At 47.7% G+C, this 22,782-nt stretch overlaps 1 protein-coding gene across 8 annotated transcripts in view; it reads left to right on the top strand.

Annotated features, from left to right (window-relative positions):
* Window positions 1–20,894, top strand: part of TMEM241 (transmembrane protein 241) — a 107,956-nt gene extending 87,062 nt beyond the window's left edge. For 2 of the 8 annotated variants that reach the window (XM_019930524.3, XM_019930523.3), the window contains 3 exons: window positions 6,789–6,853; window positions 7,047–7,123; window positions 16,745–19,610. In XM_019930524.3, coding sequence (XP_019786083.2) covers window positions 6,789–6,853; window positions 7,047–7,123; window positions 16,745–16,905 — 303 coding nt within the window. In that variant the 3' untranslated portion in view covers window positions 16,906–19,610. Of the gene's footprint in view, window positions 1–494; window positions 4,040–6,788; window positions 6,854–7,046; window positions 7,124–10,645; window positions 12,192–16,744; window positions 19,611–19,901 lie in introns of those variants that run through there. The other 6 variants (XM_073790587.1, XM_073790588.1, XM_019930527.3 and 3 more) reach the window with 6 other exon arrangements.
* Window positions 20,895–22,782: the final 1,888 nt, after the last annotated feature.

The following is a 22,782-nucleotide window of genomic DNA, read 5'->3' as shown; positions in this document are numbered from 1 at the left end:
TGGAGTCTTAACCACTGGACTGCCAGGGAAGTCCCTGACCTCTTTAAATTTTGGTTACTTTCTTCCCTTACCTTCCATGAACTAGATATTTATGTCACTTTTTTTTTTCCTAATTTTGTTCTATTATTGCTTTTTCCATAAAATGTAGGAGTTTGTTAAAAGTCATCCGAGGTTTCTCTAGGTTTAGAATTTATCCTTTCTTCACGTGACCTTGATCTCTTTACGTTCCTCAGCTATATTCTCAGTCCCAGTGTACTTATGGTAAATGTCATTTTTTGATACCTGAAAAAGTAATGGCTCATTGTATATTTTAATGAGGTGATACCAAATGCTGTTAATAGCTCTGCCTGGAGTTTAGCATGATTTGTCTGTCATTAACTGATCCTAGAATAAATCATAGGATTGATATTGAATAAATTAATTCCATATTTTAAAAACACCAAACAGGGGCTTCCCTGGTGGTGCAGTGGTTAAGAATCTGCCTGCCAATGCAGGGGACGCAGGTTCGAGCCTTGGTCCGGGAAGATCCCACATCCCATGGAGCAACTAAGCCCGTGTGCCACAACTACTGATCCTGCGTTCTAGAGCTCGTGAGCCACAACTACTGAGCCTGCATGGCACAACTACTGAAGCCCACGTGCCTAGAGCCCGTGCTCTGCAACAAGACAAGCCACCACAATGAGAAGCCTGCGCACCGCAATGAAGAGTAGCCCCCGCTTGCTGCAACTAGAGAAAGCCTGTGCACGGCAATGAAGATCCAATGCAGCCCCCCAAAATAAATAAATAAATAAAACACCAGACAGAGTTCTCAGCCTTAGCTGTGGTTTCTGTCTAGTGGATTTGGCATAGTTTCTTTGGTCCTAGGCGAGAAAGACAGCCTGTTCTGAGATTATACATTTTTATTAGATTTACTCTTTAACCTAAAAGAAAGGCTGGGTTGGTTACATTCATATGTGAATCTGAAACACAGATGGACTCCAGGACAGTCTGACATGTGCCTCTACAGCCTGTGAGAAAGCTGGAGTTCACCTTTCCCTGGAGATGTGGCAGTACCATCTGGCCAGTGCTGGAGTTGGATGGTGTGGAGCAGAACACCTCACATTTTAGTGTGCGTGCATGTCACCAGGGGGTCTGTTCCACTGGAGATGTTACTCAGTCGGTCTGGGATGGAGCCTGAGATCCTGCATCTCCTGCAAGCTCCCAGATGGTTTCGATGGCAAGGGTATAGAAGACAGCTGTTCTTCTGTCTGCCCAGCACTTTCCCTACCTTCCTCCAGGGAAACCTTCCTTCCTCCATTCCAACCACGAAGTTCAAGGGTGAGCTTCCATGTTCTTACATTACTCTGTTTCCCAGGCCACAGTCAATTGGTTCAGGGACCAATCAGAATCTTCCCTGGCATTTTTGGACTTGGAACCAGAGAGCCAGTCTCAGCTCTTCTCTGTGGAGCCCCATGGAGGTAATTGGTCCAAGAAGCACAGACGAGGGACAGAGAGATTGCCCCCAGGGTTCTCAGGTCTGGGTTCCAATGTCCCTAATATACGAAAAGTGATTTAAAAATAAACAACACTGTGACCTTTGGGGTTATGTTACCAGCTCTGACGATACAGTGCATTTGTGTAAACTGTTTCAGGCACTTACTGTATGCAAGTCTCTGTTGCCGGGCCCCGAACATACAAAGATGAATAGCTCACCTCCAGTGTGGGGAGACCACCATTTCAGTAGAATTTGATGTGTGCAATGGTAAGGGGTTACGGAAGCCCCTAGAAGAAACTTCTGATCCACTCAGGAAAAGTTTTAGAAATGGATTTTCAAAAGGTGAATAGGGATTGTTTGAGGAGGCCTGTGAAATTATTCCAGGTAGAGAAAACTTGCTGAGCAAAGGCAAGATGATGGGATGAAACAGGGTTTGAAAACCTATAACCAGTTTACGTGGGAGGTGCATGGCTGAAACCGGGGCAGTTACGGTGAAGGGCCTTGTATCCTCGCTGCCATTGACCACTTTTTCCTTATGTCCTATGTACTTCAACAACAACAACAGTAACATCAAAACAATAACAAACAGCAAAGCTAAATCTCTGCTTCTCTTCCAAATACACGACTCTCTGGCGGGTTCCCATCAACAACTGTTCCTCTTTATTTTCCCTTAAACAAACAGGAAATTTGTCTCAGGATCGAAATGAATGTTTAAAAAACAAACCTGATCTGCTTTAAATACTAAAATCTGTTTAAATAACACAGAGGTTGTGACATCCATTGACAAATCCAGGAAGTTCAAAGCCCCACGGTTGACACAATGTATTGAGTTCTGCTGTTGTTGGCAGCCCAAACCGTGGCAGGTCCTGGTGTTTGTCATTCAGGTCCTCATGTGCGCAAGGCAGACATTCCTCAGACCACAGGGCTCTTTCTTCTTTGGGGAAACATTTGTATTTCTTTTTTTTTTTTTTTTAAATGCTTTTTGAAAGCAAGAACAACGATTGACAGTGACGGCTGCTACTTCCATCTCCTGAATGGCAAGCCCCAAGAGTAACTTGGAGTCTTTCTCGTGGGCAGATTTTAGCCGTTTTAAAGGTTAGGAAAAAAAGTGTATGCTTTTACTGACATTCATCAACCTAAATTGAAAGTCTGTACCCAGTAAACACTAATTTCCCACCCCTCCCGGGCCCTGGTAACACCCATTCTACCTTCTATCTCTGTGAGTTTGGCTGTTCCAAGTGCTTCACATAAGTGGGATCATACAGTATTCGTCCATCTGCGTCCGGCTTATTTCACTGAGCATAATGTCGTCCAGCTTCACCCGTGTTATAGCATATGTCAGAATTTCTTTCCTCTTTAAGGCTAAATAATATTCCAGTGTGTGTGTGTGTGTGTGTATATATATATATATATCACATTTTGCTTACTCGTTCATCCATGGATGGGAACTTGGGTTGCTTCCAAGTTTTAGCTATTGTGAATAATGCTGCTCTGAACATGGGCTTGCAGATATCTGAGTCCCTGCTTTTAGTGGACTCTTATTTTCAAAAAAGCTGCATGGAGCTCATGTGGGGCCTTTCTGGCTGTGAGAGAAGGCTGACCTGGGAGTCAGGGCCTTGACTCCACTGCTCCCTGCCGTGAAGTCGCCGGGGCCTGGAGCAAGTCACACACCATCTCTGGGTCACCGTTTCCCCACCTCTGAGCTTAGGGAGTCGGTTGCACCTCCCGAATTCTGCCCCCAGGTGCCCTTGCATGGGACATTCTGTACCCAGACCTGCACAGTCAGCGGTGAAGGTGAAAGATCGGTTCACCTGGCTTCCGTTTGTTCCTCGGTGGAGTTAGAAGTGGAGTGGACTCTTAGCACGAGCAGATTTGTCATTCACACACTTCCCAGTGTTTTTGAGCAGCCCTGATGGCCCATGGCATATGGAAATCTGTTGCTTTGCTGGGGCATGACCTTGAAGCTCATACAGGCTGAGATGGATGTGTGGGTGAACGTCACTGAGTGGGTGAGTCGGGCTGGACACCTGCCCAGGGTCCACCCCTCAGTGGGGTGTTGTCAGCTGCTACTCACCCCTTCTTACACTGTGACTTTTGTGACGTGGTAGAACTTTGGTGACTGTGTGTGTGTGTGTGTGTGTGAGCGAGAGAGAGAGAGAGAGAGAGACACACACACACACACACACGGGGCGGGGGGGAAGAGGGTGATGGGAAATGCTTCTAAAAGATCTGACCGCTGGGGCTGGTGATGGAGGTAAAAGAAAGCAGAGAAGCCTAAGGAACTGAGGGTCCTTCTGGAAATTGATTAAAAGGTGACCCATCTGCCTCCCCAGTAGCTCTACAGAATAAACAAGTTCACTATAAATTCCCTGCAGAAAGAAGACAAACCTTCTTGTGAAATTTCACTGAGTGTCTCAGCCAGCAGAAGATTTGCTCATTGAGAGAGAAAAATTTAGAGAAGTTTGAAAGAGGGGCCCAGGAGAAAGGCAGGAGACCATGCAGACGTTTCCAGGAAGCGGCAGATGGAAAGGCACCAGTCTGGCTATAAACCAACCTTATTTTCAAGTAAGGGCTGGTTTGAAAATTCTCAGAGGTATTTTTCTTGGCAAAAGGTGCAGTTAATAGGAACAAGCAGGCCAGCTGTCTATCTCATGGAAGACGAGATTCCTCCTAAGCTGAAGAAACTCGTGGAGGAACAGAGCCACAAGCCCTCAGCTGTGACTGTTGCAGGGCATGTGGGAGGGGATGGTTCCACAAAGGAGACTAAAGTCATATGAAAAAAGCCATCAGAGAAGACAGTTAGAGGAGGCCATGTATGTGTATGTATATCAAATCATCACGTTGGGCAATTTAGATAGATACAATTACATTTGTCAACTATTCCTCAGTAAAGTTGGAAAAAAAGAAAAAAGCTGGTAAAAGGGCAAAGGAGATGAAGACAATGGTGAAGAGTTAAGAAAGGCTTCAGAAACGTTATGAGTTGTTCCGTTAACACCAGGCTGCCATCACTAACCTCCGTCAGCAGAATGGAGGCCTTTTCAGCAATTCCAAGAAATAAATCTCTGTTGGCACCACCCCAGGAAATGTCCAAGAAGTTGCAAAAGTAAAGAGGGATTAATGAGATTAACTTTGGTTAAGACTAAGGAAGGAAAGGAAAAAAAAAAGTAAGAGAAAATGACAAAAGTAAGAACAAAAGGGAAGGTGATAGGGACTTCCCTGGTGGCGCAGTGGTTAAGAATCTGCCTGCCAATACGGGGGACATGGGTTCGAGCCCTGGTCTGGGAAGATCCCACATGCCGCAGAGCAACTAAGCCCGTGTGCCGTAACTACTGAGCCTGCGCTCTAGAGCCTGCGAGCCACAACTACTGAGCTTGTGCACCACAACTACTGAAGCCCGCACGCCTAGAGCCCGTGCTGCGCAACAAGAGAAGCCACCACAATGAGAAGCCCGCTCATCGCAATGAAGAGTGGCCCCCGCTCGCCACAACTAGAGAAAGCCCACGTGCAGCAACGAAGACCCAACGCAGCCAAAAGTAAATAAATAAATAAATTTATTTTAAATAAAGGGAAGGTGATAAAAATGGGCACAAAGGAGATAAAATAATATTTCTCCAAACTGCTAAATGTTAATGAGTGGAAAACATAGATGAAAAACATTTTTGGAAAAAATGAAAATGAGAAACTTGAATCCAGGAGAAAGAGAAGACTTGCTTATGATTAAAGCCCAGCCCAACTAGAAGCTCCAGGTCCAGAGGCAGGCAGTCAGGTCAGAGTAGAGACCACAGTAAAGACCATCTTTATCCTTTATAGGAAAAGAAGCAGGGAAGCTGATGAATTATTCATGTGGTTTGTATAACCGTGTTTCCGAAACCAGACAATTGCATTGCAAAATAATAAAATTTTAGGCCCACTTCATTTGTGACCATAGATACAAAAGTCCTAAATATAAAATGCCAAATAAGAAGAGGGCAGGATGGGGGAAGAAGAGCTGCTCTTTAAGATAAAAGCTCTTTAAGATAAAAGCCACCGCTCCGTTTTCACTTTGAGAAATCTGTTTCCTCTTGTCCTTTGCTTTCTACTTTGCAACTGTCTCTCTGACCTTGTTGCCGCTTCTTTTTTGTTCCTGAAGACACCATAGGTCTTTTTCGTTATCAAGGTTTTTGCTGCAAATTAAGCAAGGAAAGCAAACAGAAAATGACCTGAAATGAATAAACTACCACAAAGGTTCTAAGAGCTCACGGAGTTTCTGTACTGAATGTTCCTGGTTTATGTTTCCAGACTTCTTTTTGAGATGGTAAATGAATGAAGATGAGACCCATTAAACACACTCCCTCCTTCTGACCATCTGCTTGTTGCCTTGTTCCCGGCTTCAGACCTGAAGAGGCCTCCAAGACCGGACATGACGTCCCCTTGAGTGACATGGCAGTTGACATCTCTGAGGGCATCCATCCTGCATGACCCATCCCGATACGGCTTCTTACTTCTTCTCATTGCAAGGAAGCAAGTCCTTAGGGTGACCTTCCTCATGGAAGCCGTTTTGTATTCCAGAATGCAGAATTCTGGGAAAAAACATCTTTCCTGAGCAGACATTCCAAAGTTGGGTCTTTGATTCTCAAAACTTTTTGTGCCGACATTTAGAGGCACCGCTGGAGGCTGAGTCCTGTTACTGCCGTTCCTAAGAGACTTTTATGTAATTTCTAGCTCTGAGAGATGTGGACTAACCTCTTCCCTCTCCTGTGGCTTCTAGATGTTTGCAAGTAATTAATTAATGATTTCATTGCTCCCTCCCTTAGGAAGTACCTGGTTTCTTACAATGTGTGTCACGGACCAGAAAGACAGGGGCATTAGGGCAGGGCGAGAGACGGTGTGTTAGCAAAGGCAGGTTGACAGCTAGGTTTTTAGCTGGAGGATCTGGGAACAGGTGAATGAGTGCTTCTGACCCTGAGGATTCTTTTTGCACAGCTGAGACAAGATGGAAACAGGGATTCTTGCTATGCCCCTGCCCAGGGGAGAGACGAGTTTGGATGTTGGCTTCCAAACTCCTCCTTTGAAGAGTTTGGAAGTTAAATGTTTCTTTGAAGATTCTCACCTCAGAATAGGCTAGAACTTAGCATTTTCCGCTAAATACAGGGGTATTTGGGAAAGGTAATTAGGGGGACTAGGAAGTATTTGGGGCAAAAAGTCATGAAGTGGGAAGGCATGGCTGACGTCTGGGATCTGAACTAGTACAAACTAAGCTTGTGAAGAATGGCTTTGGAGAAGGTTGCCGAGGGCCTGCTGCTCTGATGACCTTTTGTTGAAATGATTTCTGCAGGTGATCACGGCTGGTTTATCGATATTGCTGTTTGATATGATCCTGACCAGGGCCACCGTGGGATGGTAAGTCTTTTGCATAGAGAGAGGAGAAGAAAATTCGTTGTTTGTGTTTCCTTGGGATACGAATATTTGCTCTCAAATGTTGAAGAAAGGGTGTGTGTTTGGGTATATATTTTATTGACATATAAATATACATTCAGAAGAGTGCATCTATCATGAATATTTTCACAAACTGAATATACCACACCTGCTATAGCCAGCATCCGGGGCAGGAACCAGAGCGTCAACGGTACACCTTTCAGCCACTCATCCACACGAGAGTAACCACTCTAGGTAAGCCACTAATTATGCGTGCATATAACTTTAACTATGTTTGTGTTTTTGCCTTTGACCCTTCCATTCATTTTCTCCTAGTCAAGTTCCAGATCATCTTTGTTTAGAATGCACCCATCCATTCGCTTAAAGACAGCACTGCCTCTCCCTCCCGTATTTGAGCAGAGACCTGAAGGAAGTGGGGGAGCGAGCCCTGGGGACCCTGGGGGAAGCAGCAAGTGCAAAGGCCCTGAGTGTGCTTGGTCTGCTCAAGGAGCAGTGTGGCCGGAACAGGTTGATGGGGGAGAGTAGTAGGAGATGAGGCTGGTTGGTGGCTGACCATGTGGGGTCTTACAGGCCATTGTAAGAGCGAGGGGGGAAGCGATCAGAGGATTCTGAGCAGAGGAGCCACTTGCTCCTAGGTTAAAAACACATTCCTCAGTCTGCCGTGTGGAAGATGGGCTGTAGGGTCCTACCTCCGAACGCTCTACACAGACTGCCGATCGGACAGCTGACGGAGTTAGGACTTTGATCCACTCCAGCTTGCTAGCATTCAAACCCGCTGATGTGATCATTACCAAGGGCTGTCGCTGTCATCTTCAGGGAAGATGAGGTGAGGTGGGGAGTGATGGTGAGTTTAAACTGTTAAGACTTCTGTTGCTCCTCTCATTCGTGGGCGTGCTTTATTTGGGGGGTATATACTTACGTATTTTAAAGCTACATAGTAACGGGTGCTATTTGTGAGACGTTTAAGACAATGCAGAAATGCATCGAGTAAAAAGTAAAGGCCTGTCATCCTCTGCTTCCACCGTCTCCACGTGCCAGAAGTCACACCAGTTTGATTCAACAGTGAGAACGATGCACTGTTTGGTCAGGATGTCCGCGCTGAGGGAGGTGGGCTCTATCGTCTGCCAAGTGAAACCACACTGACGGGTGCCTGTCGAGCAAGACGAGCCTCTCAGTCACCCGGGAATGGGTCAGTCCTTGCCAAGTCTTCGCCCAGCCTGCCGGCTGCTGGCCGGATGACCCACAGCTTTCCTCCCCTATGACCACGGCTGCCTGCTGTCCGGCCTGAATCACTAATGCGGCACATTATGGAGAATAAGTCATATTTGTTGTTGCTACTTACTGGTCTCTTAACCTCTGTTTTAAAAAGGAAAAGAAGCTTAGGGCCACTTGAAGATAAAGCTTATTTCCATTCCACTTTGGATGCATTGTTTGGCAATCCCCCCTCACCCCCGCCCCAAGAATGGCACTCCAAAATGGAATGGCAGACAAGTTTTGGAATAGGTTTTTCCATTTCTTTACCAGCATGATGGAAAGAAAAAGCATATTGTTGCTTAGCTTTGCTCAAATAAGGCGTAGTTCTAGAAAATCCATATTTCTTCCCATTCTGGGGCTGAGAGTAATTCTAAGGGTTGGTTCCTCCCACCCCCTCCCTCCACTTTTTTGCATTCATGTGCACATTGGACCTGCAGAATTGTCACCTGTTTGCTCAAAAGCCACAGTGCTGGTTGGTGGGGCCGGTACTCGTGCTCAGTGTGTCTAGGGCAGCCTCCCCTCTCCCAGGACGTCTTGCAAATAATCCCCTGCCTTGTGCCGTCATAGCCACACACACAAAAATGGTGTCATTTTTAAACATCAATATGAGGTTCTTGCAAGATAAATGTGAGGGTCAGGACCAGGCTCTGGGAATACCATGATGAGGAAGTCCAGGAGGTGACTTTGCATCTCATGTGGCTTTGGGCTGGGAGGGGTTGGTTCAATAAACAGATATTTCCTGGGGTTCTGTGTGCCAGGAACAGCTCTCGGGTAAAAGTGTAAAGTCACTGCCCCTGGGATGTCTATTATTGCTCATCTCCCTGCCTGAGGGCAGGTCTGCACCTAAACCATCCAGACTGACAGAAATGAATCTTTTTGCTCACGGCATTCGGTGAAAGCGATTTTCAACCCCTCTCAGGAGCCCCTAATGGGGTATTTCCTGCCCCAAGATGAAAAACGGAAGGAAAAGAAAAATTAGGAAATACTCCCACACCCTCCTCTTCTTCCTCCTCCTTCTAGTCTCACCTCTTCCTTTGACTAATAATAACCATTTATTGAGCAACTACTATATTTCAGACATTTTTATATTAATATTATCTCATTAACTTTCACAACAACCCTCCAAGTTAGCCCCGTTTTAAAGATGAAGAAGCTGAGGTTCAGAGACATTTAACTGATTGTCCCAAGATTTTAGAGCTACTAGGTGATTGGACCAGGATTCAAACCCAGGTCTGTGTGTGTCCAACATCCCATAAACTTCACATACCTCCCTAGAAATGACGTGGGAAACTCCAAGGACTTAGTAGCAGCGTAGATAGTGTCTAGGTAGAAGCAGGTCATGGAGAGGTGGAAGAGACATTGGCCTAAATGTTTCTCTTCCCACCAGTCTGATCGTTTATAAAGAGCATCTAGGTGATATGGCAGGAGTACAGAAGGAGCGTTACCCAGGACAAAACGGCTCTATTTCTTGTTCAGGGGCTGACACGGTGAGCTAAGAATGTCCAGTGGAACATTTTTAGGAAAAGGATTTCATTGCCTTAGATTTCTTTTTTAAATTTATTTATTTTATTTTTATTTTTTGGCTGCGTTGGGTGTTCGTTGCTGCGTGGGCTTTCTCTAGTTGCGGCGAGTGGGGGCTACTCTTTGTCGCGGTGCACGGGCTTCTCACTGCGGTGGCATCTCTTGTTGTGGAGCACGGGCTCCAGGCTCATTGGCTCTAGAGCGCAGGCTCAGTAGCTGTGGCGCATGGGCTTAGTTGCTCTGCGGCATGTGGGATCTTCCCGGACCAGGGCTCGAACCCGTGCCCCTGCATCGGCAGGCGGACTCTTAACCACCGCGCCACCAGGGAAGTCCAGCCTTAGATTTTTAACACTAGAGGCTATAATTCTATCAATCAACTAACAATATTTATTGAGTGACTGCTGTATGCAAAGCACATGGAAGTCATTAAGGAACATAAGACATCATCCAGCCCTCAAGGAGTTTTCGGGAGAAGAAGTCATAAAAATAATTTCTGCAGTAGGATAGTAACCGTTTGAATGCACAATGAATGTGAAGACTGGAGGAGAGAGAGAGGGTGGGGTGAGCTGGAGGGCCTTGGAACTGGCTTGAAACTGGACCTGATGCAGAAGGGAGAGGCTTAGTCAGACTGGGGGTGGAAGAGTATTTGGTCCCTCCAGCCCTGGGAGGACAGGGAAGGACGGAGGGGCAAGAGGTGCCAACGGTGAGATTTCACGATTTGGAACCGGAGCTGGTGCTGGGGGGCAGGGAGCTGATACTACACTCTCTCCTTCTTACTCTGCACCTGTCCTTCTGGGAAGGCAGGACACAAACAGGCAGGTTGACGTCCAGAAACCTAACTGCCAAGATATCCTGGTGCATCCTCGAGACTCTTCCCCCAATTTCTGTATCTTACCCTTCATAGTGATCGTCTCAACTCTTGACAGTAATTTTCCTTCTTACAAATAAGCCTCATTGATTGTATTTTGTATACAATTTCAGAATGAATTAAAAAACAGCAGAAAAACAAAAAACACCCAGGTGTTGAACTGAGTGTGAGAAATGAGCCTGAGATGCTCTCCAGTGGGGAGGCCACGCTTAGTCTGAAGGTTCCAGCAGCCGTCTGTGCGTAGGCCATATCTCCAGGCTGTTCCACATCCTGTGGACTTCGTGGTACGCCCTGAACAAGATGGAAAGAAGGGCTGTGTATACCCAAATCAAGGAAACAGCACGTGTGATTATTGCAAAAGGAACCTTGACTTTGGAATTTCCTGATTTTTGAGAACTCTCGAATTTAAGGATCGTGTGTTTTCAGCCTCAAAGAATTTTCCAACCACAAAGTGAACCGCCAGAAGAGGAATGTCAGACTGTGTTTCAGATTTCCTGTCTTTTGCACAGAGCTGATCTGCATTGTCCATAGACTGGGTGTGTTCAAGCTGTGACTGGGTGACCAGCTCGGATCCTGGGCAGGGATCCGAGGCCAGTCTCTGTCCTGTGGGAGCTTAGACTGATCGGAAGTGAGAAGGCAGGGCTGCAGGCCTGTTTTGTTTGGACCTACTGTGTTTGCCTGTATAGTCTTTGTTTCTTCTTTTTTGATTTTCAAATTTCAAATTACTCAGCATTTAGAAATCAGGTGATTTCCCTGTACAAGTCCAGATCTCCAGATTCTTTTGAAAATACGGAACAGCTGTTAAGTTGGGCCTGCACGTCCACACAGCAGCAGTCGCTGGAGTGGGTCGAGGCTGCCCGCTCAGTGGACACGGGCTCCGTGAGTGAGCGTAGCTGCCACCGCTGCAGTCTGGCTGAGGGCGGGGACCCCGGATCAGCCGATATCCTCGCCTGCATTTCCTTGTATGTTCATTCATTCTATAAGAAGTGCTTGCTGGGCTCTGAGGCTCCAGACACAGTCCAAGACCCCAGAGAGGTCACCCTCCAGGAGACGAGGGCCCATGTAATTAATTGTCCACCTTCGTGGGTGGGCAACAGCTTAGAGGCACAAAATAGCTCATTGTCTCAAGTAGGGTTTTTCGCCTGCAGCACTGTTGACGTTTTTGGGCCAGATAATTCTTTGCTGTGAGGGGCTGTCCTGTGTCCTGTAGGATTTTTAGCAGCAAACCTGAGCCTCACCTCACTAGATGCCAGTAGCACCCCCTCAACTGTAACAATGCAAAACGTCTCAGGACATTGCTAAAGGTCCCCTTAGGGGCAGAATCGCCCCGGTTGGGAATCACGGATCTGAAGTTGTGAGGTGGTTAGTGGAGACATGCCATTTGAAATTTCAGCAAGATCTTAAGGAACTTGTTTATCTCCTAATTAGAGATTTGGATCAGCTCCAGGGTCAGGTCCTGGGCAGCCCTTGCTGCCCGCTCTGTGTTCCACGATCAGCATGAACCACACGGCGTGACAGGTGTGCACTCCTTGCCCACCTGCTGGCTGAAGCTCCTCCAGGAAAGGAGCCACGTTTTGCTCACCTTTGCGTCTCTCCTTCCGGCACCGTTTGCTGAATCAACAGGTACTAGGCTTCTCAATCCTGTACCCAAGAAAAATGGTAAGCCTAAGCCCCCAACATTGGTCAACTTTTAAAGCCTTTAATTAAAAGCAGCTGCTCTTGGGGACATCCCTGGTGGCACAGTGGTTAAGAATCCACCTGCCAGTGCAGGGGACATGGGTTTGAGCCCTGGTCCGGGAGGATCCCCCATGCCTTGGAGCAACTAAGCCCGTGCGCCACAACTACTGAGCCTGCGTGCCACAACTACTGAAGCCCGCATGCCTAGAGCCTGTGCTCTGCAACAAGAGAAGCCACCGCAATGAGAAGCCCACACACTGCAACAAAGAGCAGCTCCTGCTCGCCGCAACTAAAGAAAGCCTGTGCGCAGCAACGAAGACCCAACACAGCCAAAAATAAATAAATAAATTTATATACATAAAAAAGCAACTGCTCTTGTCCAGCTAATTACCTTGTTTTTAACTATAAAAGCCCAGTATTTTAATATCTATGACAAGCCCAGTAATTTAAATTTCCAGATTAATATGTATTCATTTTTTAATTAACAACATTTTATAGTGCAGATCGATAATGAATTCCCTCTATTCTAAAATTTAGGCAAAGGGGATTCAACATATACAAAAGAAAAAAATTCTGAACTGTGAGTGACGTTCCTGTCGAGTAGAATTAGTTGTGTGTGCCTCCTCTTCGAATCCTCCTTAGACAGAGAGAGTCACTCTTCTCTGTGGAATAGTTTAGGTACAAGGAGAGAAAGGAATAACCAAAGCACAACCTGTTTGTAGGATTTCGTGATCAGCTCCTCACCTTTGCCCATCATTCACCGGGCCTGCCATCGATCCTGGGCTGCAAACACGAGGATCGCTTCAACTTGATTCCAGTTCCAACCTCATTAACACCAAGAGTCTTTAGAAAATGGTCTTCTGTCCTCTCTGAGTAGAGATGTCTGTGCCTTTAATTTTAGGGGAATGCTTGGAGACTGCCCAAGTCTCTTTGTAGGAAGAGTGAATTTAGGGGTGAAGAAAGAACTTCCACACACCCCAAAGTGCACCTAGGACCACAGTGTCTGAAGTTTTTCATTTGAATTAAAAATTTGAAACCTCTTCTTTAAAATGCTGAGAAAGGCCTTCATAACTATGCTCATTACCTTTCGACACAGAGTAGTTTATCAGATTGTGAACTGTCACTCAGCAAGTCCCCAAGGGAGTGGTGAATTAGTTTTGGTGAGGAAAAGAGAGAAAAACAAAAATAGTTTGGAATCCAGATGGGAAAAGGGGGAGCAGTTATAAGAATTCCATCACTCACTGAGTAAATATTTATTGGGTGTTGTGTTAAGTGCTAGGCCTACAGCTGGGGAAAGGATACAGTCTCTGTCCTCTGTCTGGAGGGTTCCATAGGAATTCATTGAATCACCACAGTAATAAATGTATAATTGAGATGGGGCCTTTGGCTCCCGATGGGAGAAAAGAGGAGTGGAGAGACGCTGAAAATAACCCCCTGGAAGAGAAGCGAGTGATGACTATTTCTGGCTGCCTCTGCTCTGCAATCTGATGTTTATGCCTTGTTACATGAAGTTTGTTCATTTCAGGAATGATGGGGATTATAAGATTTGCAAACAGTCCAGTAAAGCTCTGACTTGACCAGCTGTAATGCGATTAAGATTCCTGCCCCCCTCCTTGTGTCAGCATCTCCCGCTGTTTAGAAGACAGCATCAAAGCTCACCTCCCTGGCTCTCTTAACAGTAAACGGAACCAGGTTTGTTTGCATGTCAGCGTTCCCTAAGCTGCTAGGTGTTTCATTAACTCGCTAAGCCGAGGGGATGAAATGCAAGTTTATTACGCTGCAGCATTGTTCTAAAGCTGCAGGTGTGAGGGTGACGGAGAGCCAACTGATATCCTGTTCTCCCTGGTGATTAAGGAAGATTAGTGGAAATGACTGTGACCCCCTCCTGTTACATTTGCAGAAATAAAACTCTTCCAAAGCCAAAGTTCTGTACAGATCTTGCATCAGGTCACGGTGACTCTGCGCTTTCCCAGGGGTTTAAGAAGCTGGTATGTGCGTTCTTTAAGGGATGTTGAAGGAAACAGCAGATTGGCTAAGAAGGGAAAGCCAGATCTTTAGAGGTGAGCCTGTGTACAAAATGAATGGCTTCCCCTTCCCAGGCCCTTCTTCATCCAAAGAGAAGAGGCAGTAGAACCCGCCAGCATCTGGGTCTGTCCCTGAGCTAGACTAGGACAAGCACAAATGGGTCATGTTTCTCAATGCGGTCTTTTGGAACTTGGACCCTAGTTTCTCCCAGGAACAATCCTATAAATGATGAGTATAGATCTAGGAAAGTCCTCAGAAATTTATTCGGTTCGTAATATAGACACAAACTTCAGCTACGTTATTATGAGCTTAGTACGCGTTAAAGAGAATTCATCGACTTATTGTCACTATTATAATACTTCTGTAGGAAAGAGGAAAGTACGTACCAACTTGGAGCTTAAGCTGTCAGGCAGACATCTCCCTCGCGCCCCTCTCCTCTCTTCCCCCCTTGTTAGCGGGCTCGGGGGTCATCCTCCCAGCCCACTCCCCAGTGCAGTCACCTGACTAGCGCCTCTCTGCCCTCACCCAGAGAGAGAGAGGCCTGACATCACCAGGGAGGGGACATGGCGGGGGTTCAGGGGATTTTCCCACTCTGTAGGGTTGGCAGATGGGTGATGGGGGCGTAGATTTGTTCTCTGTTGCTCTAGAAAGCAGAACTTAGACTCACAGGTGAGGTTGTCAGGTCAGTATGAGGCAGGACTTCCTCCAGGAGGGAAGAACCTCATGCCCCGGGACCTGCCACAAGATGCCCGTAGATGCCCATAGATGTTTGCCTGAATCCCATGGCTAGAGCTGGCTTTGCAGAGCAGGATGGGTCCTTCACAAGGACTTTTCAAGCAGAGGTGGGGAAGCCAGCCAGTGGTGAGGGCTGCTGAGAAAGGGATCCCTACTCTGGGAGAGCAGTCGAGAAAAGAAGAATATTTCATTGCTTGCCCATTGTAGGCTGCACACGGGGGTCAGCTGCTTCAAGTACGTCCTTCTAAGCCTCACAGAGATGGTTAGATGTGATTGTCTCCTGTGGTGCAGCTGAGGAAACAGCAGACTAACACTGGCAGGATTACGTAGCTAAAAACACCTGAGCACAGTTTGAATTCAGCTTATTGTTTTTCTGTGCTCACACTTATTCAGTTCACTGCTCTACTGGAAATGGTCCATGGTACAAGTTATCTTTATGTCACAGTCACCCACATAGGTGACATTTTTCACTGGGAACAGGATATGCACAGCCTAAGTGTGTTTCATACATTCGGTGCCTTAGATATATGTTAGGAATATGGAGATGCAATAGCCCAAATGTGAGAGTGTGGTGTGTGGGTGTATAGGAGGAGTGGGTGTATAGGAGGAGTGGGTGTACAGGAGGAGTGGGTGTATAGGAGGAGTGGGTGTATAGGAGGAGTGGGTGTATAGGAGGAGTGGGTGTATAGGAGGAGTGGGATACTGGGCGGGTAAATGGGAGAAAAAAGGAAGAAGAAGGTGGGATTGTGGGGTTGTTGGCACCTCTGGACAAGAGCATTTCATCCTCAGGGACCCCCATCAAAATCCTTTACTCGTGGCCCATCCCAGGCCTTAGAAGTGCTTTTGGGGAAGAATGACAGGGGATTCAGACGGACACCAGGTTGTCTACTGAGAAGTTTAAAATAGGAAATGTGCAGACCTTTCATTGTATTACATTTTAGGCATGTTAAGATATCCAGCTCTTCTCTTTCTCACACTCTTCTGTTCTCCTGCTATTTTTTCATTTTCAAATCACTGACCATATAGATATTTCTGCCCTGGTGGGAAATTCACGATTCCCCATTTGTATTTTCTTCATTATTCTTTTTTTAAAAAATATTTATTTATTTAGGTTGCGCTGCATCTTCATTGCCGCAGTCGGGCTCCTTAGTTGTGGCATGTGAACTCTTAGTTGCAGCATACGTGTGGGATCTAGTTCCCTGACCAGGGATTGAACACCGGCCCCCTGCATTGGGAGTGCAGAGTCTTAACCACTGCGCGCCACTAGGGAGGTCCCCTCCCCATTTGTATTTTGTTTTTAAATGTTCTGTTAGTCTAAATGAAATTAAAGGATTCAGAGATTGTCAGCTTAATAATGATAAGATTATGGATATCTGCATGATTTTATATTCATCAACCCTCTATGGCAAAAAGTACCAGGCAGCTCTGTGGGAAGCCCTCCTCCAATATTTCTGCCAGAGAGCATTAACGAAGGGCAGTCACTGTCACCTGGTCAGGATGGTTGGGACACATCACCTTCTTCCCTAAGGGGAGGTATCACAACCCATCTTGCAGCCCACTCCCCTCCCCCTGCACAGCTGAGGCTTACCCTGGACGACTGGGCAGTCCTTGGGCCTGACCTCAAAGCGGGGCAGTGCAGGCGGGGGACAAGATGCTCAGCTGCGGGATGAGGGGGCATCCCTCGCCCTGCGGTATGTGGGCACCAGGCAACTCCGTGTGTCCACAGCCCCCAGGCTCCGGGGAGGGGAAAGATGACCTCTTGCTGTTTCTTGCAGCCTCCTGCTCGGCGGCCTTGGAGAGGCCTTGCTGGTTTTCTCAGAGCGGAAGGGCTCCTAAACACAGAGAAAGTGGACTCCCAGGCTGCAGGTGGAGAACACCGCCCTGGGCTTTGGAGCTCCCTGTCCCGGAGATAGAAAGAAGAAAGCAAGAACGATGAGACACTGCTGCTCGCTGCGTCGAGGAGAACTTTTTCTGGGGTCTCTGGGCCGCTGCAGAGAGTGGACTGTGTCGAGAGGCTCCCCCAAGTCCTGCTGACTGTGCTGTGAGCCCAGCTGTGCAGAAACAGATGCAGGATTTCACCTGCATGGGGATGGCTCCGCCCACCTTGATTGCCACGCAAGCCTCCTTACTAAACACCCTTCCCAGATAAGTGTTCACTGCCTGCTAGTGGGCCCAAGGTATTGCATTGCCTTTTTGGTTTTGTTTTGTGATTTGACATCCCTGGAGACTCCTCCGGGGACCCCCTTTCCTTGCTGTCAGGCTGGCTTGCCTAGAACGCACACTCCCCCGCCTAGGGGCACAGAGAGAATTCCTCAAGCGGGGCTTCCACTGGGGGCGGGGGTGGAGGAGGTAAATGGGGGTTCTGGGCCAAGTAAGACACCAGCAAGGACACTACTTCTCCAGAGTGTGTGCTGAAGCCTTTTTATGGTTGTGTGTTGTGTTGAATTGCACACACCCTTTTTTGCCTACCATTAGGTTAACTGGGTACTAATGATTACCAGAGGGCATAGGATTAATAAGCACTGGTGGAGGAAACACCAAACAAACATAGCTATGTAGGGGCTTCCCTGGTGGCGCAGTGGTTGAGAGTCAGCCTGTCGATGCAGGGGAGGAGCTGGGCCTGTGAGCCATGGCCGCTGAGCCTGGGCGTCCGGAGCCTGTGCTCCGCAATGGGAGAGGCCACACAGTGAGAGGCCCGCGTACCACAAAGAAAACAAAACAAAACAAAACAAAACATAGATATGTAAACGCACACACAGTTATATTCATAATCCATTTAATTCCCTGATATCTCAGAGGAGGTTTCAGATCACTGAACACTGAAATATATTTTTCAGGCCAGATTAAAAATAGGATGAAAACTCTAAACCTTGCCTTTATGGGAGTCGAAAGAAATGAATTTGCATGAAATGGTCATTTGATTCTGAACCCCAATGAAGGTTTAAGAAAATAATGTCTAACTCCAAATATTCCTGCTCATAATAGGTTTTCTGAATGCATTATACTCTGCCAGGTGTCAGTTTTGGTCATTTTGAGACATAGAAGGTAATGAAGTCCAGGGAGTCCTGTCCGGGAAGGATCCAGGCCCTGCAGGGTCGGACACCCCGTTAGTGATGAAGGACCACTTCCAGCATCTGGGAAACAAGCCTTGTCCATTCTTGGCCTTGTGAAGACTAAGGTCAGCTCAGTCAGGCCATTCTTCCTGCATTTTTTTCTCCAAGTTGTTGAAAAAAGAAACAAGATGAAACAAATAGGAATGGATTAGTATATTTGGACCTTGAGTCCCTTAAATTCATTTCCTTGTCTTTTCCTGGTCTCTGCTTGTCATTTAAGGTAAACATGTTCAGAGTGACCTTTATACATATATAGTTTCACTTTGTTTTTTGTTCCTAATCTGAGATGTCAAACCTTCTACCGAGGATCAAATAGAAAATCTGGGTTTACAATTTTCTTTGTTCTTTTGCTCCCACAAAACCGTGTCTGTACACCTGAGTCCAGTTCTCTCTTTGCAGAAAGTGGCATCTGTCCAAATGTCATCTTATGTCTGTCTTTCCACGTCTCATTTGAGCAAATGGAGATTCCTAAGGCTAGAAAGAGCCATGTACAGTTTACAAACCCCATCCCCTGTTCCAGCAGGACTGCCCTCAAAAACTTCTGCAGCAGACAGAGAAAGACAAATACTGTACGACATCACTTATATGTGGAATCTAAAAAATAATACAGATGAATGTATTTGCAAAACAGAAACAGATATAGAAAACCAACTAGTGGTTACCAAAAAGGAGAGGGAAAGGAAGAGGCAAATTAGGGGTATGGGATTAAGAGATACAAACTACTGTATATAAAAAAGATGAGCAACAAGGATATACTGTACAGCACAGGGAATTATAGCCATTATCTTGTAGTAACTTTTAATGGAATATAGTCTATAAAAATATTGAATCACTATGCTGTCCACCTGAAAGTTAATACAATATTGTAAATCAACTGTACTTCAATAAAAGAAATAAATGTACCTCAAAAAACCAAAAAACAAAATTTCTGCTGCAGAGTTTTAGACCTTTTTTTTTTTCTTTTTAAAGAATCTCTAACAAGGATTTTTTTTGGTTATTGTTTGTGTGATTTTTTTAACTTCATTCCAGAGTCCCATTGTTTTTAAAATCTCAGGTCTTTTCTTACTTTGACACTAGCAAGAGGCAAAGGATAAGATGTTTCTTCAATAGACCATCCTGCTTCCTTCAGCTTCCGTTTCTTCTTGGGATTTTTTCTTCAAGCTTTCACCACCATCTTTTATGCCCAAGTTCACGTGCTCAGCTCTGAACTCAGGGTGAGCCTAGAGGGCTGTAAGTCAAGGGACTGGCCTAGATTACTGCTCTCATTCTCTGTGGCTCTCTGGGCCCCTGGCCCCCCTGGTGGGGAATCCTCAGGTTACCCCAGCACTCCCTTTTACCTGAAATGATCCATTTGGTCATGTCCTATCTTGGTCATGTCCTTGCTGGCCCCATGTCAAAGCCAGGGTGTTTTGTCTTTGTATTTGTCCAAATAAAGAATACGCTTTCTGTCAGGAGAAGCAAAGTTCTGTGTATTATTACTAATCTGCTGTGGATATAAGGAAAAATAAACCATTTATTTTCTTGGTAATTGGCCTTTCTCTTCTCTTCAGCCTGGACAGGAGAGTATTGCAGAAAAGGTTGTTATCCTTGGGGAGTGAGTTCTTGCATCTTAAACACAGGTCCAGACTTCTACCAGCATCCAGGCCACTTAGCTCTGCAGAGGGAGGTCCACCCAACTCCCCCTCTAGCCCTGCCCTGTCCCGTGTAACCACCAGCCGTGTGTGGCCGTTGAGTACTGAGAGGGTGCCCCACCCCTACCTACCCCAATGGTATTTACACCCCTTGCAGTTCCTGTCTCTTTCTCTTGAATCCGGTCTAGCTCTGACTTGCTTGCTGCCAGTAGGAGGTGATAGAAGCAATGATCCCAGACTTCCAAGGCCAGGTTGAAAGCCTTGCAGCGCCTGCTTTGATCTTCTGGAACGGCCTTTGGGAGTCCTGAGCTGCCTTGTAGAAGTCTGACTCCCCTGAGGCGGCCATGCTGGAGAGACCAGGTACAGGAGCCCTGTAGACAGTCGCTGCTGCACCCAGCCTTCTCACCACCCCACCAGGCTACCAGACATGTGAGGGGAGCTGCCCTGGACCTTCTAGGACCAGCCCATCTGCCAGCTGAGTGCCGTCAAGTGATCTCAGTCAATGCCACGTGGTGCAGAAGCATCAGAGCCTGCATGAATGCCTGACCACAAAATCATGAGCTACAGCAAAATTGTTTGAAGCCACTAAGTTTTGGGAAAACTTGTTATACGACAGAGAGCCTCGAATTCCCTTCATCTCAGGTGGATCCAATCTGAGCACTCTGAGACCCTCCCCTCAATAGACTTGTTCCAGGAGAACCAGTCTGCTCCAGCTGCCTTCCGCCCTGGAGCTGCCTGGAGAAGGGGGCCCCCGCCGTGTGTCCAGGGCTTTCCCAGACCCCCGTTACAGGGCAGGATCTGTGCCTTTGGGTCAAAGAACCTCATTCACTCATTCATTCATTCAAAAAATACCGAGAACCCACTATGTGCCAGGCTCTGTTTTGGGCTTGTGGATATATCTGTAAATAAGATGAGTTGCCCTGAAGCTTACTTTCTAGGGGTGGAGACAGACGATAAACAAGTAAATAATGGAATTTCAGAGAGAGTTAAGTGCTTTTAACAAAATAAAGCCCAGATGGAGACACAGACTCTTCTGAAAATCTGATGAAAAGTAAGGAATCTCTCTTCCGAAACGTGCAGTCACACACACACACACACACACACACACACACACACACACACACACACACACACACACACACACACACACACACACACACACACACACACACACACACACACACACACACACACACAGGCATGTAGTTGGGGGATTTATTCTCCCTGAAGTCCATCTATTGGGCCTCTACTGGATTCCAGGTTAAGAACAACTGAGTGAGAACCTCTTTGGGGGACATGGGGTGGAGTCAAGGGTGCCCATAGTGGAATGTGCTGCCGCCCCCCACTGGTCTGAGTGGAGGCCAGGGCACTGGGCCTTGTGCAGACAATGGCGGCCACGGAAGGCTCGGCCCTGTCTCGGGGGGAATCTCAGGCTGGTGTGGGAGAGATGCATAGACTTGAACATGGGTCTCATGGTCCATTTCAAGGGCATGGTGCACCTGGTAGGAACCTGGAGAGATGCCGGGAGGGAGAAGTCCCAACTGCGAAGCCCAGCACCGAGGATTACTGGGGGCCGTGCAGAGTGTTGCCCAAAGGGCTTCACTCCTGAGGTGTCTCCCCTAATCCTCACAAGGAGCCTTTGGTGGAGGAGTTGCCATTGGCCTCGTTTTGCAGAGGAGAAGGCAGACACGGAGAAGGTAAGTCACATCCCTGAGGCCCTCAGCTCGGTGGAGGGTGCGTGAGGATTTGAGGGACGTTTGTGACCTCCCAGCCCTGCCTGTCAGCTCCCACGGTGGCTGCCCTCCCCACGCGAGTGACAGGGGACCCGAGTGAGCAGAGCCGGAGCTGGGGGCTCCAGCCATGCTCAGGCAGTAACCGCCGGCGAGGCAGGGCCCAAGAGGCCAGGAGGTGGGCTGGGTCAGGCAAGGGGTGTTTCGAAAGCCTGGCTGGGAAATTATGTTCGTGAGCACCCGTGATGCTCTAGATGGGGTGCAGGTGCCTCCCCCATGCTGTGTCACAACCTGCCCTGCTGTCTTCACAACGCTGCACTTACAGAGGACGCCTCCGAGAGCCTGACCGGACAGGAAACCTTGTCACGCTCACCACTCCTGAGCTAAGATTCCAAGATGGCTTTCACGACCCTTCTGCCCTGGCCCGTCCTGTGTTATGCGTTGTCTGTGGGCACTGCCCACGTCACCCCCACCACGGACCGCTGGGTTCTGAACAAACCAGACGAGCCAAGCCCCCCACCGGTGGCCCTCGTACAAGGTCCAGGGCAGTGCTGTCCCCCGTGGGCGTCGGCCACTCGGACCCCACGCTGGCCGTCTGCCTGGCGGCTCCCGGGTCCTCTGACCTGGGCAGTAAACCCCTGGGAAGGCTGAGCCCATCCTGGAGCTCACACGGGGCTCCCCTCTGTTCTGGAGACGTCTCAGAGACTCAGACATCCTGTGCTCCTCATGGAACGGGGGATCCTTTGCTCCTGCTGTGAGCTGATTTTCGGTGGCCTGGCCAGCAGAGGCTTGCCCTGTGCAAAAGCAAACCTTGGCACACAGACCTTCGTCCAGTTCCATCCAGGCCCAGCCGGGGAGGGGTCTGAAGGGACCGCGCCCCGCTCCACCCCCCAGCTCCCCTCCCTTGGCCGCTGAGGGTGGAATCCCATTTAAACAACCGCCTGAGCCAAAGGGAACATTTGAGTCATTTATTTCCTTCTCGCTGTGTGAAGAGGCCCACGGGCGGGCGAACACAAGGCCTCTGTGCCTGTTTGTCTTCACACCCATCACTCCGAGCGAGCCTCCGGGACAGCAGTGGAGCCCTTGGAAACGTGGGGATTTAATCCAGGCACCATTCCCTGGCCGGTGGATTTGCATGACGCATTAAGAGGAGCTGTTTAGCGAAAAGGGCTCTAAGTGGGAGATAGAACCCCAGGTTCTGTCCAGGCTCTCTCACCACCCCGGCAAGTGATAGCCATCATTCCTCCATTTATCTCCTCTTCCCTTCATTCATCACACACCTACTCTCCAGCAGAGCTGGCCGCTGCTGGAGGGGAGGCCCGGCTCTTCACACAGGGGA

Source organism: Tursiops truncatus, chromosome 13 (genome assembly GCF_011762595.2).
Source record: "Tursiops truncatus isolate mTurTru1 chromosome 13, mTurTru1.mat.Y, whole genome shotgun sequence".
Taxonomy (NCBI): Eukaryota; Metazoa; Chordata; class Mammalia; order Artiodactyla; family Delphinidae; genus Tursiops; species Tursiops truncatus.
Note: the sequence above shows the minus strand (reverse complement) of the source record. Positions and strands in the feature narration are given on the sequence as shown.